The sequence below is a fragment of the Saccharomycodes ludwigii genome, chromosome I (genome assembly GCF_020623625.1).
Source record: "Saccharomycodes ludwigii strain NBRC 1722 chromosome I, whole genome shotgun sequence".
NCBI classification, from domain to species: Eukaryota; Fungi; Ascomycota; class Saccharomycetes; order Saccharomycodales; family Saccharomycodaceae; genus Saccharomycodes; species Saccharomycodes ludwigii.
The window spans coordinates 2,729,205-2,755,226 of NC_060200.1; the positions used below are offsets into that span (position 1 = coordinate 2,729,205).

Genomic DNA, 26,022 nt, shown 5'->3' on the forward strand with positions numbered 1-26,022 from the left:
CAGGTTTTTTTGTTTTCTCTAGCTTGATAAATCCCCAAGAAATTTTTTTTTTCCTCTTTCATTTTTCCTAATTTCCTTCAGTTTGTTTTTTTTTTTTTCTTTCCTTTTCTTTTTCTTTTTTTTTTTTTTTTTTTTTTTTTTGGGACATGCTGTACATGTTTATTTCTTTGAATTGCTGTATGAACTATAATCTTTTCAGCTTCAAACTTTTCTTCTTAGCAATTTAAGATTTACACAGAATTTTGGTTTCGCATTATCTTCTAATTTTATACATTAGATTATATCACTTCAGTTATATTCATTTTCTAATAATATATTTTGAACTTTTCAAAATAAAGTCCTAAAATCACAACGAAAGATATATATCAAAATGGCTGCTAAATCTGGTATGTAGAAACGTTTGAATTAATACAGTAAATGGAATAATGAAACATATATAAAATAAACCAAAAAAAAAAAAAAAAAAAAAAAAATTAACAATAAGCAACAATATTAAAAAAGAAAAAAGCAATGAGGGACGCATATTGAAATTGAAGACTGATTAATATTTTGGATGATCAACCACTAATATTTTTTTTTTTTGTTCTCAGAATCCTTTAATAAAATTGGACTTGTGGGAAGTAATGATTATGACCGTAGTATTTCTTTATCTATCTCATTGAATATACATATTTATATGTCCAGACGATGGTTGTAATGAATATCAGAAAAATAACATATAGTTTTACCGATTGAAAATTAGAATATCTGGGTTACAGGACATTATATTAAACATAATCATTTACATTTGAAGAATATTAGGATTAAAATTTTTATATCAGGACAAAGTTATGATGGGAATATGGTTATTTACACTACAATGTATTACAGGAGTTTTTTCATGTTTATCATGTAATATCACTAATATCAGCTTTGTATTTTTTATTCTGATATTTTTATACCTTTTTATGAAATGAGTACAACAACCGATTTTCAGTTTAGCGATTAGTGTGGTTCTTTTTTTTTTTAGAATTATTCTGTTCTACTTTTATGTTTTTGGGAAATAATTTTCAAAGTTGAAATTTACTAACATTGGTATGTATTAAAATTTTTTTTTTTTTCCTTTTTTTGGATGGAAAACAATTTAAAAAATACATTTTACAATTTTGTACAGGTATTGCTTCTGGTTTGAACAAGGGTAAGAACGTCAAAAAAATGACTCCAGCTCCAAAGATTTCTTACAGAAAGGGTGCTTTATCCCAAAGAACCAAGTTTGTTCGTTCTTTAGTTAAGGAAGTTGTTGGTTTGGCTCCATATGAAAGAAGATTGATTGATTTAATCAGAAACTCTGGTGAAAAGAGAGCTAGAAAGGTTGCTAAGAAGAGATTAGGTTCTTTCGGTAGAGCTAAGGCTAAGGTTGAAGAAATGAACGCCGTTATTGTTGCTTCTCGTCGTCATTAAGTTTATTGAAATTTTATTTTTAATTTTTTAAACTTTTTGTGTGAAATATATATATATATATATAATCGTTTTTTTCCTTTTTTGTTATTATTTTTTATTATATATTATGAATATATTGTTTACTATAAACTAATAATGAATAATAACAAAATTAGTATTGATAATAATTTTAGCTTATTATGTTACACTTTTTTATTAATATAAAGGAAGAGATCCCATAATCATTACCATTTCTTATTTCCATTTTAGAATTAATGTCTTATTTTTGAACTCAAAAAAAAAAAAAAAAAAAAGCTATGTTAGTAGAAGGCAAAGATGTTTTAATTTGTTTATGTTTAAAAACATAAGTGGATTATCATATTGCAGAAAAAAAGTTAGTGCAATAATAGATAAATATGGAAATGGTACAATTTTCTTTATTGATGGGTTGGGAAACTGCTTTTTTTTCAAAGATTATAATACTTTAGACGATTATAGTTGTACTTAATAGAAAAAATAAAAAAAACAAACATGTGTAATTTTCTATTTACATATTTTTTTTTTTTTTTTTTTTTTTTTTTTTACCTTTCTTTGAACTTGGAAAAAAAAAAAATATATATATATATATACTTTTCTAAAGGTTTAATATTTACTTACATTTTTATAAACTCATTAAAGTATTCGTATAAAAATTCAAGATTAAATATATTGGTCGATATCTGAATATATATATAAAGAAAAAAAAAGATAAACAAAAAAAAAATTCACAGACTGATTATTTAAACTTAGTAAAAGAAAAACGTCAATCACATGCTTTCGATTGTTAACCCAAGATTTAGATTATCCCCACTCTCAAAACCTGAACGTTATTTAAAACGATTGCACCCAATTTTAAAAAGATCCATACATAAACCCCCTTCATACTTTTCATATTCGTCAAGCGATTCTACACCCAATGCACCCCATATACACACTGGCGCCGGTAATGCTAATAACAATGTTAGAAAGCCGTTTTTAGAATTTGCCATGGTTATATCTGTCGTGGCATTATCATTTTTTGCTATAGATAATTATCGTTCAAGGTTACAGTTAGAAGCAAAATTGCAAAACTTGATATTTGAACAAACGAAACAACATGAACTTTACACTAAACAAGTTAACGGGTTTAGAAGGAAAAGGGAATTACAAATTTTAAATGAAAGAAAGTCAATACAGATTAGGGAGATGAAAATGGCATTGCACATTGCACTATTGAGAAAGCAACTAATTGAAAATGGAATAACTGATCCGATTAGCATAGATGAAGTTTTAAAAGAATATGGGGACAAAGTTATGATGGAGAATAGTATCAGTAATATAAGCGGCACTCATTTATGGTTAAATGGTGATGAGCAGATGTTGAAAAAATATTTACCAAATGTTAGGGAATATGATTTAAAGGATATCAATAATAATACCAGTAATATTAGTACAAAGAATTAGTGACGATAATAATGTGTTTTGATTGTCCGCCCTTCCAAATTATAAATACTTTCGAAATATACATAATCAATCTTTATTTATAATGCAGTTGATGCTAATAAGAAAATTAATTTATACATTTGAAATATAAACAAATTTGAAAAAAAGAAAAAAAAAGAAAATAAGAAAATGCCCTACAGAACAGTATTTACAACCCGGACACTTAGTCTGTTCAAAATTTGCATATATGTAAAATTAATTTATTTTTCTTTATTTTTCCATTTAAAATCTTTTTTCGAAATTTCATAGACATATATATAAATATATGTATTTTGTACAGTTTTCCTTTTCTATTTTGCATTTGTTAAAATTAATTATTATGGTTGTTGTACAACTTTCTTTTCAATTTTAATTGTTATTATTATTATTACTATTAAAAAAAAGAGAAAAAACCAATGTCTTTAAATCCTATCAAAGTGTAGGTAAAGACGCCCAGAGTCACGATGTGATTGTAATTAATTTAACATTCTATAATCATATATCTATAAATGATAAGTTTATTTTACAGGTTTTCCAATACTTTAATGTTTAATATCTTCGTGCTCGCGGTTGTCTGAGATAAAATCCATTGGTAATAATTTTATTGTTATTACTATATGTAGTTGAAATTGGACTAGCATTTTGCCCAACTTTTAAATGTCGTGTCTTTCCTTTTTTTTTTATAGGAAGATTATGCGGTTCTAAATGCACATTTTTTTTTTTTTTTGTTAAAATTACATATATGTACATAAGCTTATTGTAAAGTGTAACAGCTGCTTTTTATTTTAGTCTTGATATACTTTTTGCAGGAAATCAGCTATGTCTTTTAATTCTTCATCGCAGGTTGAGTGTGCCATACCGTTGTATTCCCTTAAGGTGTAATTAGTCAAACTTCCAACTTGGTGAACATAATACTCCTTAGAGTATCTTCCCAACATAAGTGGAATGACAGGATCTACATCACCATGACCATGGAAGGTAGGTGTATTCAAATTAACAGCACCACTGTCACTTAACAAAGCTTTGGCTTTTGGTATAGGCAATACTGGAAAACCACTTAGGGAGAGAATTCCACCGATTTTCTTTTTAGCAGTTAATGAGACGGCTAAAGATAAAGCGGCACCTTGACTAAAGCCCCCAATCACAATCTTTGATGGGTCTATACCATATTTATTAACCTGTTCATCAATTAGCTCATTTATATAATCCAGAGATTTAATAAAGCCCTCAGTGTCCCTTTTAGGATATTGGTTTTCAATAGATTCAAAATTAAAATTACCAGAAGATCCAAACTCATAGAGATCAAACCATGCATTCATGGGGAAGTTATTATTGACTGTGACATTAATTACTGGTGCTGTGGGGAATACAAATTGAGTTTTGTTAAATATTTTGGGAAATTCAACTTGTAGATATCTGGCTAAAGAAACCCAACCGTCACCTGAATCACCTAGACCATGCAAAAATATTAAGGTGCTTGATGCTGGAGTCACCAACGATGGTATCCGAACGAGTCGAGAAGTCATTTGGTGTTTTTAAGTGGGTAGTTGTGACTTGCAGAAAACTAGAAGAAGACGAGACAATTTAAATGAACAAAGGACAAAGTAAAAAAGAATAAAAAGTTTGTAGGAAAAAAAAAGAAAAAGTTTTTGTTTTTTTTTTTTTTTTGACAAAGACTGAGAATCTTTTTTTTTTTTTTTTTTTTTTTTTTTTTTTTTTTGAAATAAATAAGCAGCGATGGTTTATGCCCTTATTTTAAAGTTATTTTCCAGTATTATCAATCTTTGATAAAATGACTTTTGGTTTACAACATTGTTACTAGCACTACTTTTCATTTTTACCTTTTTTCCTTTTTTTTTTTATATTTACATTACAGATAAATCTTAATATATAAATACGCACATATATATATATATATATTTTTAAGTTGTGTAACAAAACTTTACTGAAAGGGGTTCAATGGAAAAGAAAAAAAAAAAGAAAAAAAAAAAAAATAGAAAGAAAGAAAAAAACAGCACATGCCCAAAGAAAGAAGTCTGAAAGTAGATTCAGCTTTTTGCAATGTCAAGATTTAACATTTTTTCGTGCAACTTTTCAATTGTAGGACAACATATTGTCTTTGTTTCTCCACTTTCTTTATAGTAATTAAAACAACAATTATATAATCTCATTATTTTTTCAATACATTTTTGGTCATCATAACCATTTTTCTTTAAACAATCTTGTATGGCACATGCTTGTTTTTTACAAGGTTCTGTGCCGCACGATGTAGTGTTTGTCATTTTACTTTCGCTGTTTCTAATAATATTTTCTACTTTATACTCCAAGGATGAAATATATTATACTATATTTTACCTCCATTTTTGTAGTGCTTAAATTAATAATCATTTGAATGAAGCACATGCTAAACGATTAATTAAAAGATGGAAAGAAAATAAAAATTTAAAAAAGGAAAGAATATATATATATATATATATATATATAAATTAATTTCACATATGCCCGAAATTTACCGGTGCACTATCACTTAACTTTTGGTGCATCGGATAACATCGTGCCCGAATTAACTTTGGAATTAATAATAAAAATAAAAATAAAAATAAAAATAAAAATAAAAATAAAAATAAAAATAAAAATAAAAAATTGATACTTGATTACAAACTATCACAAGGTGGAGCAATAAAAACGTGTACTAGATAAGTTATTTGACTATCTCCTAATTAAGAATACAAATATAGAAATAGTGATAGCAATAATGTGTCATTTTTTAACATTATTTTTTTTTTTTCTTTTATCCATTTAATTATATTATTATGTAATTGTTAAATATACAAAAATAAAAAAAAAATTTTTTTTTTCAAAAGGAAAGTGGAAAAGGTTATGAGCACATAGCTATTAAGTCTGGCTAGTTATTTCTTAATTTCATTTATAGATTACTCATAAATAACAATAAACTTTATGTTTGATAACCCTTCTCATTTTCGGTCACATTTTATCGAACAATCCATTAAAATTGTAAACAAACACAATTTTTTATGGTTATATTTTATTTTTTTGATGACTAAAATTAGATCGTATAGAATTAATTTTTTTTAGTGGTGTTTTAAAAAATTTAATGATAACTAGAAAAAAAAAAAAAGAAAACAAGCACAGCAAATAAAACAGATAAAGGACCAATGCGTGTTTTATAACCTTTGCACGTGAATATTATAGACAAAGAACTACGGTGGACAACCGTCTTTGTGGGGTGGAATTATTTGTTTTATATCAATATAATTTTTTTTTTTTTTTTTTTTTTGTGAGGAAATAAAAAGTAAATAATACGAGAAGAGGTTAAAAGACACACAGCCATAATAGAAATCAAGAGAAATTCAAAGATTGTTATAGAAAAAAAAAAAAAAAAAAGGTTATAGTGTTAATTTCTTTTCTTTTCTTTTCTTTTTTTGGAGTGGGCGGAGAGAGGGAAATAACACCCGCCAGAAAAAACCACGTTTAGGAAAACAAGAAAAAGAAAAAAAAAACGTGGTGCAATCTAAAAAAAGACAAAAGAAAAAAAGCAAAAAGGAAAAAAAAAAAAAAAAATGTGTGTATGTGTGTGTTACTCACAATGAGTAATTCTTTTTCTTTTTTTTACACCTTCTTTTATTATGTGGACTTTTTACACAAATTAGGAGTAACTTTTCAAAAGTTTTAAAAGGAAAGGAAAAAAAAAAAAAAAAAAAAAAGATCTTTATATATAAACGATGTCAAAACTTAATAAACTAAAACAACTAAAATTTTAAAATATACTTATTCATCTCATCTCATCTTATATATATATATATATATATATTTACTTCAATTTAAACACAAACTATCAATAACAAACACTCTTCAATAGAGATCACCCTCCCTTTCTCCAAAAACAAATAAAAAAAAAAACATACATCCCCTCAAACTTTTCACGTGACACTAAGCATAAAAGAAAAAATGAACACTATAAATTACAGTACTACCAACTCTGATGATTTAATTTATCCAATGAGTTTCAATTACAACAATGATGCTGCTGCCGACTTTTACATTCCAGACAGTTCCTTTAACTACGGAAATTCTGGCACCGTTAGTTTAAATCAGGAAGAAGATGATCAAGACTTTAATTTTGAATTTGAATCGGACAACAATAACAACTATACAGTAGCTACCACTGAAATCAGTCCATCAAGTTCATTATCTTCTTCCTATTCCTGTTTATCATATAATAAATGCAACGATAATGAATTTCTAATACCTATGTATATTAACGAAATGGACAGGAATGATATACATGCCTCTCACACTCCTTGTGTTACAAATGATGCATACAATAGTACTAGTGAAAAAGTTACAATACCTGATATCCCAGAAAGCATTAAAGGCGAAACTTGTGCTTCTGACAACTACAAGTTATGGTTAATGAATAGTTACTAAAAAATTATTAATACGCTTTGCTTATTTAGTTATGGTTACGGTTTACGAATTTTCTTTATTTTTATTTTTTGTTTAGCATTTGTTCATAGTTATACAGATTTACATCACCCATTTTAGCATTTTCTCTTATACTCGCTTTTCGATATTTTTTTTTGGTTTTTTTTTATTTAGTTTTTTTTTCTTTTCTTTTTTTTTTTGCTTTTTTTTTTTTTTTTTTTTTTTAATTTTAAGTAATATGTGTATCGTATAGATAGCTAAAAGGAACTATGGTATAAATCATCATATGCTGGTTTATGATCCTTTTTGTTTTTAAAATAGAATATCATTTATTTATTTTTCATTATTTTTTGTTTGTGTTTTAGGGGGTTGTTGATGTTTTAACAATTGGCCAGACCTTTTTATAAAACAATTTACAATTTAGGATTTACTTTCATTTTTGACGGTTTTATTTTTAATTTTTGGGCATTTTCACCAAACGTTCCAGAAAAAAAAAAAAAAAAAAAAAAAAAAAAAGCACGCACACATACACACACAACTATAGTATATAATTAATTATAAGATAATAAGTCAAAGGGGGGAAAAAAAAATAATGTCAAAAAAATTGTTATTTTGAGAAAATATTTACGCTAAAATACATTATATTACACATTGTATAATTCCTCAGTACATTTGGTTTAGCAATTACTATAAATAGATAATGCTAAATAATATTAGAGATCTGACAATGTGAAAATATCCCTTTTTCATATTAAAGTTATCTACTAAGTTAGTGGGAAGGACATATATCAACGGAATCGCTGTTTCGGAATTTAGCTTACTAATTAAAAAGAATAACACTTTTTTTTTTTTTTTTTTTTTGCTTGTAAGAAAGATATAAAAAGTTGAAGTATTAAATGAAAGATACACGTTACCCGCTTTGTTATCGGGAAATGCTGGTGTGTGTTTCTCGTATTTTTATTTCTATATTTATTTATCCCCTTGTTGGGGAATAAGAAAAAAAAAAAAAAAGGGGGAAGGCGGGAGGCGTGGGGTTGGCGGGTATGAAAGGAAAATAGAAAAAGAAAAAAAAAAAGAAAAGAAAAAATGACCAAGTAATAAATTTAAGCATCAGCCCTTCCCCTCATTATCGTTCTGATTTACTCCGTCCTTATTTCCTTCTCCGCCTCCCCTTCAAAAAAAAAAAAAAAAAAAAAAAAAAAAAAAATACATCATAGATAATGATATGCAAAATTAAGCATCTTCTTAATCCTATCTGCTTTCTTAGAGACAACACAAAAAGATACCTACTTAGACAAATCTTTTCGCTTTCCAATTTGTTCCCATACCCTATAAAAGCAAGCAAATATTACATTCTAACCTAATTCCAACTAAAAGGTGCTCTCAGAACTACCAAAGAAAAGTTACCCATGAATAAAGAGCGTGAAAGATTACAACAAGACAGAAACCATGAAAAATACTGGAAGAGATGGGGTCCTTATTTAAGTGAAAGAGCTTGGGCAACGGTCAGAGAAGATTATTCCCAAAATGGCGATGCCTGGTCTGATTTCCCGTTCGAACAAGCAAATAAAAGAGTATTCAGATGGGGTGAAGATGGGCTATTTGGCTGTAGTGATAACAAACAGTTAATATGTTTTAATGTTGCTATGTGGAACAATAAAGATTCTATTATAAAAGAAAGATTATTTGGGTGCACTGGTCCTCAAGGTAACCATGGAGAGGATGTCAAAGAGCTATATTTCTACTTGGATAATTTACCATCTCACTCTTATATGAAGTCTATTTATAAATACCCGTTTAGTAAACCGTTCCCTTACGAAAAAGTGGTTGAAGAAAATTGCAAAAGGGGCTACCAAGACAGAGAATTTGAAATTTTTGATGTTGATGGGTTGTTCCAAGACAATGATGGTGACACGCCTTATTTCGATGTTCTTTTCGAAATGGCCAAGGACGATGAAAACCCTGAAGAGTTAAATTTTAGAATTACTGCCTATAATCGTAGTGACAAGTTAAGTGGTGAGCTATACTTGATGCCACAAGTTTTATTTAGGAACACTTGGTCATGGTGCGAAGAGGGTAAAAATGCTACCAAAAAAAAACGTCCTCTTATTTCAAAAATTGACGATCATTGTATCAAAGTCTGTGAACCAAGCAAATTTGGTGAAAGATTTGTTTATTTTGCGCCATCTTCGGGTCAATTTGGCGACACTGATGATCCTAATTACAGCAACTATGAAAATTTTGTAGACGACATCGAACCTACTTTCTTGTTTACCAATAACGAATCCAATTTAAAGAAATTATTCGGTGAGAAAGAAACTAATGCTTCACCTTACACAAAGGATGCATTCAATGAATATCTTGTCAATGGGGACAAAACTGCCTGTAACTTTGAATCGATGCAAGGCACCAAGTGTTGTGCTACTTATCATTTCCCCAGTATTCCACCTGGCGACTATGTTACGGTTCGTTATAGGTTTACCAACCGTGATTATTTGGAAACTAGTAGGGATACATGCCCATTTGATGAAGAAGAATTTGATGATTTGTTTGAAAAAAAAGAGGAGGAATCCAATATTTTTTATGAGGGCGTCACTTCAAAAAATATTGATCCATCTCTAAGGTTGGTACAAAGACAAGCTTTTGCCGGTTTGTTATGGTCGAAACAATTCTATCACTTAATACAAGAATACTGGAGCTTAGGTGATCCCGAAGCTAAAACTAAACCGCCTCCAAACAGAGCTAATGGCAGAAACACCGATTGGAAACATATGTATGCGGAAGATATTTTATCCCTACCAGATAAATGGGAATATCCGTTTTTCGCTTCGTGGGACTCTTCTTTCCATTGTATCCCGCTTGCCCTGATTGATCCGGAATTTGCCAAAAAGCAGTTAGATGTCTTAACAAGAGAATGGTACATGCATCCGAATGGTCAAATACCTGCTTATGAATGGAATTTTAGCGACGTCAACCCACCAGTACATGCTTGGGCGGCATATAGGGTATTCAAAATCGAGAGAAATATGTATGGCACCCCAGACCGGGTTTTTTTAGAAAGGGTGTTTCAAAAATTGTTGTTAAATTTCACTTGGTGGGTTAACAGGAAAGATGCATTTGGGAAAAATGTTTTTGAGGGCGGGTTTTTAGGACTAGACAACATTGGGGTTTTCAATAGAAGCGAACCTTTACCAACAGGCGGTACTTTAGAACAGGCTGATTCCACTGGTTGGATGGCCTTTTTTTCACTACAAATGTTGAATATTGCGCTTGAGTTGGCCATGGAAAATCCTGTTTATGAAGATATTGCTTCTAAGTTTTTTGAACATTTTGTTTTTATTAGCGACGCTTTATCCTGGGAGTACATGGATGATAGAGGAAATGTCAAAGTTGGAAGTCTTTGGAATGAAAAAGACCAATTTTTTTATGATGCTATTTCGTACGGCGATAATGTTAAGCAACAATTGACTGTTAGATCATTAGTTGGTTTAATCCCACTTTATGCTTGCTTGACTTTGGAACCTCAAATATTGGATAGATTTCCCAATTTTAAAAAAAGATTGGAATGGTTTGTTGACAACAAGGGCCCCATGTTTGAAAGAAATACAGCTAGCGTGACCAGAAGAGGTGTGGGCGAGAGGTTATTGTTAAGTTTGGTGTCCAAGGAAAAATTAGAGGCAATTTTAAAAAGGATGCTTGATCCCAACGAATTTTTTTCGCCTTATGGCATTAGATCTTTATCCAAATATCACAAAGACCATCCTTATTCTATCAACGCTGGGGGAACCATGTATACCATATCCTATTTACCTGGAGAAAGTGATTCGGGTATGTTTGGTGGAAATTCTAATTGGAGAGGTCCCATTTGGTTTCCAACAAATTTCTTGATTGTGGAAAGTCTACAAAGATTTTTCCTTTATTATGGTTCTGATTTTAAAGTCGAGTGCCCTACAGGCAGTGGCCAGTATTTAAATTTGGTGCAGGTAGCACAAGAGATCGAGCACAGATTGATGAAACTTTTTTTATACGATGGTAATGGGGTTAGGGTTTGTTATGAAGACCAAGAGCATGGTGCCTTTTTAAGCAATGATTTATTTTTCCAAGAGTGTATCCCATTTTTTGAATATTTTGATGGGGATACTGGACGTGGACTAGGCGCTTCTCACCAATGCGGCTGGACTGCTTTGGTGGCTAAATTTATTCATGATAATGGTTCATCCTGTGTCGTTTTAGATAGTGCAACTTTGTCACCCACCAGCACTAATACTAGTAGTAAGAGTGAATACAATGTCCATTTTCATAAGAGAACAGCTTTCAGAAGACGTTCATCTAAAAGCTTGGTTAGCCTTGCAGTATCCCAATTAGATTTAAGTGTAGAAGAAGGGAAAATACATAAAAACTTGAGTTATAAGAGTTCCAAAGAAATTCACACTAAATCTTCCGATTAATATATATATATATATATATATATATATATATTCCAAAAAAAAAAAAAAAAAAAAAAAATATGAATATTTTATTTATATAGTTTTTAGTATAGATTTATTGTTTAAAAAAGAATAACCTTTTTTTCTTCTTTTTTTAAAACTTAGAGTATAGAACCAACAATATTAATAGAACCAAAGCGGCAATAATGGCGTAACTAATAAACTTGTTGGCTAATAATCTTCTGGTCATAGTTTTCAAGGTTTTTATACTTTTGTCAACATAACCATCAGCTTGAAATAGGGTTTGTCTGGCGTTTTCCAACGTTTCTCGCTGAGATCTTAAATCTAGCATGATTTCAGCACCAATACCTTCAGTTTCGTTGGCAATTTGCGAGGCATCTCTTAATTTGTTTGATGATTTAGATAAAATTTGTTGCGATTGTAACAGTTGTTGTCTTTGTTCGGAATTTATATTGTTATCGCTATCATTTAAGGATAATAATTCATCTCTGTTTTGGTTGTTTAAATTATCGTTGGTTAATTTGTCTAAAGGAATTTTGATATTTTTCGTTAATTGATCCTTATAATTTCTAATTTTTGTTTTATTTTTTATTTTAATGGCGGTATTACCTATAGAATTTACTTCCAATTCCATCTGTTGTATTAATTCTATTAAATCATCTTTAAAATTTTCAACTTGTTTTAGAACTATATTATTGTTATTACTATTACCTGACGTTAAGTTTATTGAGGATAATAACTGGACGCCTCTATCATAAGTAGTCTTAAATTCAGATTCATAGGTATCTAACAAAGAAGTCATTTTTATTTTTGGTTAAAATTGGAGTGTATATACTTTTATATGATGCAATCCTCAGATGGTCTATGTATGTATGTAGTTGTTTATAGAATAACATGAATTATATTGTAAGAATTGAATAAAAGGGATAAATGACTTTGAAATTAAAAAAAAAAAAAGTTTTTATTTTCTAGGCCAAAAAAAAAGCGCTTTGTTTGCTTATTAAGAAAAAAAAAAAAAAAAAAAAATGAAGATAAAATTACACTTTTTTTGTTTTTTTGTTTCTTTTTTTTTTTTTTTTTTTTTTTTTTTTTTTTTTTTTAGTTTTAAAACATAAAAATAACCGATACATTTTACATATACAATACCGGATTTATATGTTAATCAAATATAAACACATACATACGTACCATCAAGAGTCCAAAACTGTCTATAATTCATCTTCTCCTCATGTTTAAAGTTTTACCCTCCTCTTTGCTGTTGAAAAGCTCAGCTAGAATAAAAAGAAACATCTTGTACAAGCCCATTATTAGTTTTACGTCGCCAACGGTGGTTACTCCAAGATTTTTGTCAACAACTTTACCAAGATTACATGGCCATTTACACAAACCAAAACCAGGAGAAGAATTACACTGTACCTTTATTTTGAAAGATGGCACTCAAAAAAAATTTACAGTTGCTAAGGGTGACACTTTATTAGATATTGCCCAAGGCCATAACTTAGATATGGAAGGCGCCTGTGGTGGTTCATGTGCCTGTTCTACCTGTCATGTTATAGTTGACCCTGAATACTATGATTTATTGCCAGAACCTGATGATGACGAAAACGATATGTTAGACTTAGCTTACGGTTTAACTGAAACCAGCAGATTGGGCTGTTGTATCAAAATGAATAAGGATATAGATGGCATTAGAGTTGCTTTACCTCAAATGACTAGGAACGTTCAAACAAGTGATTTTTAGTAAGTAGTGTATATAATATCATGTATTTAGTCAATTATTATATTATTATGTATGCGTGTACGTACCTTTTTATAAGTAAAAATACTTTTTTGATATTTTTACAACCAAAATAATTGCCAGTTTTAGTCATCACCACCTTCCCGTGTTGTAACGGACAAACGGACTATCTGTAAGCTCGTGTTGTGGGGGAGAAAAGAAGAAAAAAAAAAAAAAAGGAAATATCAAACGGGATACATCATGTGATCATTGGATGTCCGAGAACTCAAGAATCCATTAAAAACCGGCAATCCACTTTTTTTTTTTTTTTTTTTTTTTTTCTTTTTATTTTTTTGTGCGTGTAAAAGATATAAATAAACAAAGTAAATGAACTTTTTTTTAAAACAGATCTTAAACAAATTTTAAACTGAGATAAAAAGCAAAAATAGAGTATATTCCAATTATAAAACCATTTAGTAACGTTTTTCTGCTTAAAAAAGGGGAAGGAGGGAAAAAAGTAAAAAAAAAATATAAACCAATACCTATACTTCAAACCACGGTCGTATCAATTTATCACTATATCTATTTAAACAGTAATATGAATAAAACACAAAATGAACAACAACAAAAACATCATAGAAGCAATACCGTTACAAGTAGTAGTAAGATACCTCAACTTTTAAACACTAAAAACAATACTTATACCAATATCCTTCCTCTTAAAAGAAATAATATAACTGTTTTTTTAAAGCAAGAACGTTCCAAAATTCCAAAATTGCATTCTGTCCAGAGTACTACTTCAGTTGAAAATAGTCCCGCTGTAACCACCAATAATAATACAAGAAGACATACTACTATGTTTCATTCAATTGTAAATGGTAACACCGCTACAACCGGTGATAACTCAATATCATACAAACCATTGCATCGTAGAACAACCCTATCATTCGGATACCATAGCAACAATGATAATAATAACAACAACAACAACAACAACAATCAACAGGTGATTGCTGAAAACGACCACACAGCCAAGTTTAATAGAAAATTAAGTTTAGGTCCAAGTGGAAGAAGTACACAGAAAATATCTTTTTATAGCGATCCGCAAGTTATTGAAGAAATGACTAATAAACAAAGGAAATTGCTAAAAAATATGTCAATTTATAAAAAAACAATCAATGGAATTGACGAGGAAATTGAAGTTTTACAAAAAGAGACTATACCGAATTTAAAATACACTATTAATAAAAAGGCAACGCTGATAAATAAATTACGTAGCGACATAGACGCGATTGATTTGAAGATACAAGACTTGCACAAAAAAAAAAATTCACTGGTGTTGAATAATGAACTCAAATTAGAAAACATGAAATTGGAAAATGATATCAAGTTACAAAATATGGAAAATGAATTTTTTGAGAAATTTAATGATTACAAACGAAATATTATTGAAGAATCCCAGGAACGATTGAGAGTCTACAAACTTGAGAAATTACAAGAATGTGAGCTAAATACGCAAAGTGAAGAGTTGAATGAATTGTTAGTGAAACGGAAGAATGCTTTGAAAGCTTTACAATTAGAAAACTTGGATAAGATTAGTAAACTTCGAGGCGATTTGACTCACCGCTTTGAAAACTTTAAAATCACCGAAAACGAACCGATAAATGCATTGTTACGAGAAAGAGACGAAAGACTAAATGTTAATTATGGTAGATTAGAACATAAAAAAAGGGAGCTTTTGGAACAGATTGAAATTAAAAACGGATTGAAATTAAAATTACAAGACGACTTGGTGATTTTACAAAAAACTTTGAAAAATTTACAAAATAACCAAGATTTGAGACAAAATTTGGAAAATTTGAAGAAAAATGATTATGAAATTCTATCTGAAAAGTTACGCATAAGGGGAGAACAGGTTTCAGCTTTGGAACATGCATATAATAGCACCTTTGATAGAATGGAACAGGAACAAAAACATAGAAGAGAGTTGGAAAATTCCATAGATGAATTGAGCGGTTGTAACGTTAGAAACTTTGCTCGCATTTCCTGTAAAATTGGCGCCAATTTAAAAATCAATTATATGGACAAAGAGATTGTAGTTTGTGGCGATGCTGCTAATAAATTAAGATTTAACAGAATTTTCCCCATGGATCTAGTTACACAAGATGAAATTTTCAATGACGAATGCGAGATTTTTTTCAAGGATTGTTTTAGCAATAAAACAAGCTTCAGTATTTACAATATGTATGAGGTGAATGATGATTTTGAAGATAGGTATTTAATGAGGTCGAGCTTTATGAAAAGTTTGCAGCGTTATGTGAGTGACACTGATGGATTTGATCAAGCTCAGTGCGTTATAGTGAATGATAATAATAACAGCAACAAAAACAATGATTTAACTTCTTTGGATGTGTTGAATCCAGCTTCTACTGATAACATAAGTATAAGTCTATTACCATCAGGTAATGGCGAAAACAATAAAATTTCAATTGAATTAAATTCCTCTGTCATCAAAAACAATTGGGATGCCTTAATAAGGGACTTAGATATTTTAAAAGATTTTGAGTATTATAAAGAATATTTAACCGATGGGATATTAATTTTAAATATTAAATGTGCCAATAAAATGGAAATCTTTTACATTGAGCAACAACAGTTAAATCTTTTACACCTACATCAAAAGAATGATAGTATTAACCATATGAACAGTGACAAGAATGATTTCACTAACAAATTATTTAAGAAAATAATTGAAGAAACAAAACCTGTATTGATAACTAACGTTTATAATGGCTCTAAATTGTTATAAGATTATACATAAATAACACGGTCCTCATTCATTAGTCAATATGTTTCTGATCAACCAATTTAACTCTTCTCTTGTGCCGTTATTCCTATCATCAACTGGGACGAAAGAAGGTTTTTCCTTTTCGAAAAAAGGCATATCATCTATCCTACTTTTCTTTATAACCATTTCGTCATCATTTCTTGAATAATTACAGGTTAGATTATAGTATACAGAGCTTGGTTCAATTAAGTTAGGATATAAAGAAAAAGTATCTAGTAAATCCTCATTAGTCAAGAACAATGATGACATGGGTTCCTTATGCTTGGTAGTGTCCTTCATATTATTACTATTGTCATTACTAGCAGTGCCCCATTTGTTTTTATGAGCATCGTGTCCATTAGAATTATAAGTATTAGTAGTATCCACCTCAGTATAAAACCCATTTTCATCTAAGTCATATAACCCACTATATTTCTTGGCTCTGTATCTAATGAAGTCGATTCCGCTTTCAACTATATTTCTTAAATATTGCTCTAAAGCACAATTTAATACATCACAGCATTTAACATCCACAGTACCAACAAGTCCATTTTCTCTAGCAAGACCCACCATCCTAGTGTATAGATTTTCATTATCTGGCAAGGCATATAGTTCCTGGGATAGAGGTTGAGTGTAAGCGTTACATACTTCATGTGACCATTCTAAAGGAGTACCTATAGTTTCATTGGCCACATTATTTTTTGTAGATTTATTATTCTTGCTACTGTTATCTGGACCCTTCCCTGGTTGTTGCTGTTGTTGTTGTTGTTGTTGTTGCTGCTGCTGGTAGTTTCTTATCCTATTCAAAGTTTCTTGTGATGCAATAGCAGGTATCTTGGGTAAAGTGGCTAATCTGGTTTGTAACACAGAACATAAAACAAATCCCCTTTTCCCAGCTTCTCTTGTAATTTTACTCATTCTTTTACGGTCCTGTATGGGTAGTGACATAACGACTCTTTTATAACTTTCAATTTGCGAGGTTTGATGTTGTTTTTGTTGCGTTTTTGTAACTTTATTGGGTTTATTACCATTGACAGTACTATTGCCAATATCGGTAACCGTGTTAAAGCCATTTCCAATATTTACGCCATTTTTATTTGATATTAAGGAATTAGCCAAAATAGTTAGCATCAATTGATTATGCAACTTATAAATAGTGGTGCTAGTAGTGTTAGGGTTAGTAGTAGTAGTAGTGGTAGTAGTAGTAGTAGTAGTAGTAGTAGTAGTAGTAGTAGTAGTAGTGGTAGTAAGATTGTCCAATTCATATATTATACTATTGATATCTTGGACTAATTCTGTCCTGGTTCTCTTACCTAATATGAACAAAGAGACAGACTGAGCATATTTTATCCATAATTGTTTACCCAAGGCCTCATTTAAATCGTCTATTAATTCAGATATATTTATAAAATTTATTTTATTAGTGATATTATTAGTGGGAGCGCTGTTAATTAGATGTTTACTGGTAACATTGTTTACAGGAGTGCCGTTACTACCATTACCATTGGATACTAGGGCTTCTGTTATTGTTGCTCTAGGATTTACACTCATTACTTATATATGCCTTGTTTCTTATTGTTGCTGGGTTTCTACGGTATTTCGGACTAACTAAATAGATAGGGATAACGTATAATACTGAAAAAAAAAAAAAATAAAAAAAAAGGATAATAACATACAAACGCACGCCTTTTTTTTTTTTTTTTTTTTTTTTTTTTATTTTTTTAGTTATTTATTTTTGTTTTGAGGGTTTTGGGTGCACTGGATAAGTTTGATGATACAAAAAATGCCTAGTTATAAAAGTGTGACTTATAGGATTAAATATTCTTATTATTCTATCCTATTTATTTATTTTACTTTTATTTTTATATTTTTAATCTTACTTTAAATTGATTATTTTTAATTCAAATTTTTATTTTTTATTTTATACTTATTTTAATTGCTAAGCATTATTGCTATAAAAGATGGTATTTTATAATTCTTGATTGCGTGTTATGTTTGAAATACTAGAGAATAAAAGAGAATTAGAGAATAAAAGAGAATTAGAGAATAAAAAATAGAGAATAAAAAAAACAAAAAAAGAAAAAAAGAAAAAGAAAAAGAAAAAAAAAAAAAAAAAAAAAAACAAATCCAAACTTTTTTTCCTATTTTGATCTTTGAAAAAGTGCTCAAGTATCCGGGTAGACAGTCATACATTTCGGTTTGTTATGGAGTGTCGAAATGTACCGTTCGGACACACGGACAGCAACATACGATACTCTACTTTTAAAGGGCAGATCATAAAATATTGAGAATTATGCCATTTGGATCTTTTTTGATAGTAAAATGCACTTTATAAACTAATTTTCAAAGTAGAATATATGTAGAAAGTAATAAAGACAAAGAAATATTTAACACTTATCGCAATCTGCGTTTAAAATTGTATCTATTTTCTTCAAAGAATTTTTCTTTTTATCCATGTTTTTCTCTTTATTAAAAAAAAAAAAAAAAAAAAAATAGCCATTTCGTACCACAAATCATTATTTTCTTCGTTCTCATTTTGATCTTCATGTTAATTTTTAACGTTGCATATATACCCAAGTTCTTACTTTTTAATTTATAAATCATTATTTCGCCGCCCTCTTTCCAATTCAATAACTCTATTATTTAAAGTTTCAATAATTTTGTAACATTCCTCATTATCCTTTAACAAATCACTGTATAATTGGTATAATTGATAATACTTGTCGTACAACTCTTTTGAAGAACGCAATTCTTTTATTAGTTCTTGTCTTATTTGCAGGTATTTAATTTTGTACTTTTCTTCTTCCTCTATGGATGATGATAAATGTATCTTGTTAGATAGATCTTTTAGTCTGTTATTGTTTGAATCTATAGTGCTTATTATATTGTCAACAAGTTGTGATCCTATTTCATTGTCTGTATTTATTTTGGAAAAACCACCAGGGACAGCAATAGCATTCTTATTAACATTGTCATTTTCTTGCTTATAAGTTTTTGCATAATTTTCTTTTAACTTGCCTTTAAGTTCTTTCTTATATTTGAAGGTATCATTATCATCATATGGATACAAATTAAAAGGGTTAGTAGGAACTTGATTAGTAGACTTTACTTTTTTTTCAATCCTGGGCGTTCCCAAATCCAAGGAATCCGATAATATATTATGATCGCTATAAGTCTCATTAGTGTCATTTTCTATTGGATTATTATTATTACTCCTATTACCAAAAATAGCATCTATAGTCCATTTTATTATTCCCGTATTAGTACTATCATTATCAGCATCTTCTAATAGTTCTGGTTTGTCCATATTATTTGTTCTTAGTTGTTATTGTTTCTTATTTTTTTATTAATTGTTTATTATTATTTAGTTATCCATTTATAAAGCCATCTTAGTTTATCCGAATATTATTATATTTATAATCCGTAATCCGTAAGTTGGTTTAAATGGTACACCGATATTTTTTTTTTTTCTTTGGCGAATTTGTATTATCTTATCTAGGAACAAATTGTAAGCATTCTATTTCTCAGTTTCTTTTTTAATATCTTTTTTACTTTTTACCGCATTGGGTCAAGAAAATTTTCTACAAAAAAAAAAAAAGGTACAATTGTGATTTACGTAATGTCCAACTAAAAAGTTTTGCGATAAACCAGTTTATTATATATATGTATACACGTGACAGAAAAAATGTAAGAATTTAAATATCATTTTTTCGCGCGAAAAAAAAAATGTATGCAACAGTAATAAAATTTTTTTTTTTTTTCTCCATCCAGGAAAAGCTCTTAGGGTGAAGGGAAAGGAAAGATTGTTGTACAGAATAAATTACAAAGTTCAAATTTAATAAAATATTTTTGGGAAAATAAAAACATTCCGCGAAAAATATGTATTTATTTTTCTTTGTATTGTTTAGATTAATTGCTACGTGATGGTACAAGAAATAATAAAAAAGATCTAGTACCCGTCCGATACAAATAGACATATACATTATTGGGGTGAAGGGGAGGGGGTGAACAGATGATTTACAGCGCTTTATATATATATATTTTTTAATACAATAACGTATTATTTTGTGTTACTGTTTTATTTTTATTTTTATTTTTATTTTTATTTTTATTTTTATTTTTATTTTTATTTTTAACTTTAAATTTTTCGTTGCTTTTTTTTTTCCTTTCAACTTTTTTTTTTTTTTTTTAGGTGAAATGACAAAAAGAACATATAACCAACATCAAAAACGTAATAAAAAATTGAGTGTGCTACGACATTTTACTGAAAATTTATAAAACAAAACAAAACAAAACAAAACAAAACAAAAAATGAAACTGAAAAATTAGTTATTATATGGGGATTTTTTTTTTTTTTTTTTTTTTTTTTTTTTTTTTGCCCAGCTTCTCATTTTGTACTACCACATCTCTCTTTTTTTTTTTTTTTTAAATACATGTAACTTTGTCTCATTTAACAATAAGTAACGGCGAGAACTTTCATAAACAAAAATAAATCGAATTGTAGTAAGTAATATTACTCTGTAATAAAAGTTTTCCAAGATATCAATCAATCCTTCCTTTCTTTCTTTTTTTTCCGAGCCAATTTCTACAGCAAATAATTAACCTACTTGGTATTTTTGGCGGATGATTTTTTTTTATTTTACTAAGAAAAAAAAAAAAAAAAAAAAAAAAAAAAGAACAAATAGGAAATAAAGTTCAAATTTACATATAATATTATATCGTTCGTTATTCTCTACTAGTAATATATATTTTTTTTTTTTTTTTTTTTCCCTCTCTTTTTATTTCTACCTGACTACTCTCTGTTCAAAATCAAAATCTCATTCAATTTCTTTATTGTTTTATATATAAGTAAATATATAAAAACTTATTTCTCTCTTTATCATTTATATATATATATATATATATATATGTAATTGTCCCTCTTTTCTTTTCTCTTTATATTTTATTTGTATTTTTATTTTTATTTTTATTTAAGGTACCTTGATATTTTAATAAATCAATTAATTACTATTATCCACCCTACTGTCAAGCTGCAACAAAGATATATCTATCTATCTATATTTATACATATATAAGGTAGAGGAAAAGGGGAATAAAATAAAAAATAAATCCACAAAGATCATACTTGATACACTGGTATTAATTAAGTTTTTTTTATATATTGCCGTATTGATATTTTATACACAGATCGAAAAACTTTTTCTCCTCTTTTAATCTTTTATTTCCAATTTTCAATTTTTCAATAGATTGAAAATTATACCCCTCTAAACATTATACAATCACTATAAGTATTTTATATTCAGAGAAGGTTTTATTTTTTTATTTTTTTATTTTTTATTTTTGTCTTTCGTTTTTGCATTTTAAAGGGAACCTATAGATCTAACCAGGATTTAAAGATCAATTTTTTTTTCTTTTTTTTTTTTTTTAAATCTCAATCATATTACCTTAATTTTTAATATCATATACCCATTTCAACTATCCTTTGCTGTTGCCAAATTATAGAATTTTTTTTTTTTCTTTTTCTTTTAGCTTATTTTCCAATCAGAATATATTTTATTTGAAATAAAGAAACAATGGTCAATTCTTCCTTAGGTTTAATTGTTACTGCTAAACAAAAATATTATCCGATAGAGTTGTCTAATGCGGAACTATTATCTCACTATGAGACTATTCAGGAATATCATCAAGAAGTTTCCCATAACATTTTACAAAGCAATTGTAAATTCAAACCGGTTGTGAAGTTGATGTCTCAGCAACCAGAAATGCCGCCATCCACAAGACATCAAATGGTTTCGTTTTTATTTCAACTAAGTTGTAAAACCAGGGTAACCAATGGGATATTTTATCAAAGTTGCAGATTGTACGACAGATATTGTTCTAAGAGAATTGTGTTAAAGGACCAAAGTAAACTAGTCATAGCCACTTGTCTTTGGTTAGCCGCTAAAACTTGGGGTGGCTGTAATCATATTATCAATAATGTTGCTGTCCCAACCGGTGGTAGATTTTATGGTCCTAATCCAAGAGCAAGAATCCCTAGATTAACTGAATTGGTCCATTACTGTGGTGGAGCTAATGAAAGTTTTGATGAAAGTATGTTTATTCAAATGGAAAGACATATTTTGGATACACTACAATGGGATGTTTATGAACCAATGTTAAACGACTATTTACTAAATGTCGATGAAAATTGTTTGAGCCAGTACGAATTGTACCAAAAACAATTACAATCTTTGAAAAAAAATTACATCAACAGCAATAAGAGGGATTCTCAAGATAGCCAGGCCACCGAAACCGATGAGGAAATGATATTGGACGAACTGGAAGCTGAAGATGAAGATGCTGATTTAACCCATAAAATTCAGTTAATTAATGTTAAAAAATTCTTGATCGATTTAACTTGTTGGCAATTTGATCTATTGAATTTTGAACTTTTCGAAATATCTCATGGCATATTTACTTTGCTTAATAAATTTTTGATCCTAGGCGACGATCCTGGCACCAACACTACTAATAGCACCACCACCAATGCTAGTTTGTTGAATACCCCTAATTCTTCTGGTCTACTAGAAAACAACTCCAACTTACAAAACTCTTTATTATTATCTCCCTTACCAAGTAAATATATTACTAACAAAATTGTTAATATATTTATTAATGCTATTGCTGTTCATAAATTGCCTAATTGTTTGATGCAAATTTATTCTAAGCAACAAGGAGTTTTAGGGTTTATTACAAAAATAAATAATTATTATGAAGAACAACAACAGATCATGCTAATGATGAGCAACGGTAACATTAATAATAGTACTACCCCCAATACTAGTAATAATATTGGTAATAGCGACAACAATACCCCAAGACCATTAATGAAAAACGCTGCTGGTGTAGATGGTGCTAAAAATTACCATCAAATGCCAACTCCTATTTACTCCACCCCACCAAATTCAAGAAACTCATCCACTTCCTCGTCTACTCCTTACTTAAATAATAACGGTGCTAATATGACTGGAAAATTTGATCAATCCGAATGTACTTCAGTTGCTGGTCTCGCTTCCATAAATAATACTAGTCTAAACACTACTACTAATAGCTCCATATTTTCAAACGATCCTACTAGTAACCACAACGTTGGTAATCCACATCGTGTTATTAGTCAACAGCCTTCTCCCATAACACCAATAATGTACTCTTTTTCCAATTGCCAGACTGGTTCAATAAATCAAAAAAATAATACTAAGGGTAATAATATTTTTGGCATGTACAATACTGGCAATGCTGTTATGAATACTCATAATACTAATGCTACTACTACTAATAATACTAATACTACTACTACTACTACTAATAATAATAATAAAAATAATAATAACAGCAATTGTTACAGTATTAGTCAGCCAAATATGCATAACGGGTTTATGAATAGATCAATGACTAGTTTGAATTCAGTTGGCACTGGTATAAGTATGGGTAAAGTCAACAAGAGATTTAAAGAGAGTGAGAGTTGTATAAGTATTGGCTCCAATAACAGTGATAATGGTGTTACTAGAGCTACAGCTACTATTTTTAATACCACTGGAGCAGCTTCAAATAATACTAATGGTAGTGGTATGTTCATTGAAAGTCATAATAGCATTGGAGTTAAAACTGGATTTCAATGACTAGCAAGCAGATATGAACGATGTTTTTAATGATAACAAATTTATTTAAAGTTATATAGTTTGAACGATTATTACTATTAGGTTACATGAAAAAAAAAAAAAAAAAAAAAAAGAAGAAAAAAGGACAAAGGTATTTTGTTTTTAACTTAATATGAAACCTTTTTAAAATAAATAGCTTCTATGTATATTAATTCTCATTTTAATTAATGCTATTTTTAACTTTCCTTTCCTTTTTTTTTTTTTAAAGTAAAGGGGGGGCTTAGTTTTTATTTATAGCAATTGACTAACGTTATATCATTGTTACTATTTTTATCTATGTACCCTTTTTAAAATGGACTACCAAACCAATAATTTGTTGATGAACAAAATATATTTGATGTGAAAAATTTACAAAATTAACGCTTTACACGTCTTTCCATTTCTCAAACAATCCAATTTACTCTTGCTGGGAAGATAGAGATGGAAGATGAATTTAGAACAACAGTTCTTTCCTTTATTATTTATTTGTTTGATTAACGTATCTTAATATGCATTTAAAATAAATTGCATTTTATACGATAAGTGTAATTCCCAAAAAAGATATTAAATAAAGATTGATATTTTTTTTTTTTTTTTTTTTTTTTTTTTTTTTTTTTTATTAGAATAAAAACATTTGAAACCGCTTATATTTCTTTTATTTATTCACTTATTCCGCATGTCCGTTTTTGTCCTATTATTATTATTATTATTATTATTATTATTATTATTATTATTTTTTCTTTTAATTTTAATTTTAACTTTAATTTTAACTTTAATTTTAACTTTAATTTTAATTTATTAATTGTTACAGTTCATAGTTAAAAAAAAAAAAAATTCGCTTATAATTGTTGAGTAAAGTATTTCCCTCCTTCTCAATTTTGTACTTTCAGTATAACCCGTAAGAATAACTAAAAAATTAAGAAAAACAAAGCCAAGAAGCCCGTAAATATATACTTTCAACATTTATTAGTCTATATCCGCAGCTGAACACGAAAAAAATGTTTTCAATAATAACACTTTTGTCACTATATTTATCTTTTCATATTACTGTTGTCAAATCAGATGACACCGCAACTACCTCTGAAGATGATTCTCAGTCTTCTAGTACCGCCTCAGCTAGTGCAACGGCAACAATTTCTACAAAAGAACAAGAGTTTATGAATAGGTTAGAAGGTACTTGGTCATCTAAATCACACCAAGTATTTACAGGATCTGGATTTTATGATCCAGTAGATGAGTTAATTTTTGAACCATCGCTACCAGGTATATCATATTCCTTCACAGCAGATGGTCATTTCGAACAAGCTTTATATAGGGTCACAAGTAATCCAAAAAAACCAGCCTGTCCCATTGCTGTTATTACTTTCCAACATGGAAGTTATGAAGTTTTGGATAATGGTACTGTTATATTGAACCCTATTGAGATCGATGGTAGGCAATTAGTTAGTGATCCATGTAATGATAATGGCACTTCATCTTATACAAGATTCAACTCTACAACTGTTTTTAAATGGTTCACTGTTGAACTAAACACATACCATGGTATTCAAGAGTTACAATTATATCAATATGACTGGTCTGCATTACAACCCTTATATTTGGTTTATAAACCACCTCTCATGTTACCTACTATAACTTTAAATCCTGTTTCAGAAGGCACCCAGTCTGTAACAGTTAGCAGTAAGAAGAGGAAGAGAGACTCATTTATTGGGAATAATCTAAATGTTAGAGATAGAGTCAGGAGATACTTGGAGAATAAACACAAGACAAATGCTAAAAAATTAATAAATAAAAATGAATTGTTTGATTCTAGTTATTTATGGTGGATTGCTAGTTTATGTATATGTATTGGGTCTGTTTTATTTTTGTCTGCATAGATAGAAGATGATGTTTAAACAGTGGAATACACACTATATATTATATATCTAGGTATATGCAATTGGATTTGATTTAATTTAATTTAATTTAATTTTTTTTTTTTTTTTGTCA

At 28.9% G+C, this 26,022-nt stretch overlaps 12 protein-coding genes across 12 annotated transcripts; 7 read left to right on the forward strand and 5 right to left on the reverse strand.

The window, feature by feature from the left end:
* Positions 1-370: 370 nt before the first annotated feature.
* On the forward strand, positions 371-1,440 carry RPL36A (60S ribosomal protein eL36; the record flags this gene model as incomplete). Its single annotated transcript, XM_046080149.1, has 2 exons — positions 371-386; positions 1,154-1,440. 2 exons carry the CDS (start codon positions 371-373, stop codon positions 1,438-1,440), a joined length of 303 nt encoding a protein of 100 aa, XP_045937466.1.
* A 789-nt stretch (positions 1,441-2,229) lies between these two features.
* On the forward strand, positions 2,230-2,901 carry SCDLUD_001181 (uncharacterized protein; the record flags this gene model as incomplete). The annotated part of the gene is made up of 1 exon (XM_046076825.1): positions 2,230-2,901. One exon carries the CDS (start codon positions 2,230-2,232, stop codon positions 2,899-2,901), a length of 672 nt encoding a protein of 223 aa, XP_045937467.1.
* Positions 2,902-3,704: 803 nt separating this feature from the next.
* Positions 3,705-4,445, reverse strand: TML25 (palmitoyl-(protein) hydrolase; the record flags this gene model as incomplete). Its single annotated transcript, XM_046080150.1, has 1 exon — positions 3,705-4,445. One exon carries the CDS (start codon positions 4,443-4,445, stop codon positions 3,705-3,707), a length of 741 nt encoding a protein of 246 aa, XP_045937468.1.
* Positions 4,446-4,967: 522 nt separating this feature from the next.
* Positions 4,968-5,201, reverse strand: CMC4 (Cmc4p; the record flags this gene model as incomplete). Its single annotated transcript, XM_046077017.1, has 1 exon — positions 4,968-5,201. One exon carries the CDS (start codon positions 5,199-5,201, stop codon positions 4,968-4,970), a length of 234 nt encoding a protein of 77 aa, XP_045937469.1.
* Positions 5,202-6,888: 1,687 nt separating this feature from the next.
* On the forward strand, positions 6,889-7,368 carry SCDLUD_001184 (uncharacterized protein; the record flags this gene model as incomplete). Its single annotated transcript, XM_046076826.1, has 1 exon — positions 6,889-7,368. The coding sequence occupies one exon, from the start codon at positions 6,889-6,891 to the stop codon at positions 7,366-7,368; it is 480 nt and encodes a 159-aa protein (XP_045937470.1).
* A 1,406-nt stretch (positions 7,369-8,774) lies between these two features.
* SCDLUD_001185 (uncharacterized protein) lies at positions 8,775-11,813 on the forward strand (the record flags this gene model as incomplete). The annotated part of the gene is made up of 1 exon (XM_046080151.1): positions 8,775-11,813. The coding sequence occupies one exon, from the start codon at positions 8,775-8,777 to the stop codon at positions 11,811-11,813; it is 3,039 nt and encodes a 1,012-aa protein (XP_045937471.1).
* A 133-nt stretch (positions 11,814-11,946) lies between these two features.
* On the reverse strand, positions 11,947-12,615 carry VTI1 (v-SNARE protein VTI1; the record flags this gene model as incomplete). The annotated part of the gene is made up of 1 exon (XM_046080152.1): positions 11,947-12,615. The coding sequence occupies one exon, from the start codon at positions 12,613-12,615 to the stop codon at positions 11,947-11,949; it is 669 nt and encodes a 222-aa protein (XP_045937472.1).
* Positions 12,616-13,041: 426 nt separating this feature from the next.
* Positions 13,042-16,339, forward strand: CIK1 (Cik1p; the record flags this gene model as incomplete). Its single annotated transcript, XM_046080153.1, has 2 exons — positions 13,042-13,553; positions 14,125-16,339. 2 exons carry the CDS (start codon positions 13,042-13,044, stop codon positions 16,337-16,339), a joined length of 2,727 nt encoding a protein of 908 aa, XP_045937473.1.
* Positions 16,340-16,363: 24 nt separating this feature from the next.
* Positions 16,364-17,908, reverse strand: HFI1 (Hfi1p; the record flags this gene model as incomplete). Its single annotated transcript, XM_046080154.1, has 1 exon — positions 16,364-17,908. One exon carries the CDS (start codon positions 17,906-17,908, stop codon positions 16,364-16,366), a length of 1,545 nt encoding a protein of 514 aa, XP_045937474.1.
* Positions 17,909-18,950: 1,042 nt separating this feature from the next.
* BBP1 (Bbp1p) lies at positions 18,951-19,664 on the reverse strand (the record flags this gene model as incomplete). Its single annotated transcript, XM_046076827.1, has 1 exon — positions 18,951-19,664. One exon carries the CDS (start codon positions 19,662-19,664, stop codon positions 18,951-18,953), a length of 714 nt encoding a protein of 237 aa, XP_045937475.1.
* Positions 19,665-21,930: 2,266 nt separating this feature from the next.
* CLN1 (cyclin CLN1) lies at positions 21,931-24,015 on the forward strand (the record flags this gene model as incomplete). Its single annotated transcript, XM_046080155.1, has 1 exon — positions 21,931-24,015. The coding sequence occupies one exon, from the start codon at positions 21,931-21,933 to the stop codon at positions 24,013-24,015; it is 2,085 nt and encodes a 694-aa protein (XP_045937476.1).
* Positions 24,016-25,031: 1,016 nt separating this feature from the next.
* ROT1 (Rot1p) lies at positions 25,032-25,910 on the forward strand (the record flags this gene model as incomplete). The annotated part of the gene is made up of 1 exon (XM_046080156.1): positions 25,032-25,910. One exon carries the CDS (start codon positions 25,032-25,034, stop codon positions 25,908-25,910), a length of 879 nt encoding a protein of 292 aa, XP_045937477.1.
* Between the last annotated feature and the right edge of the window lie 112 nt (positions 25,911-26,022).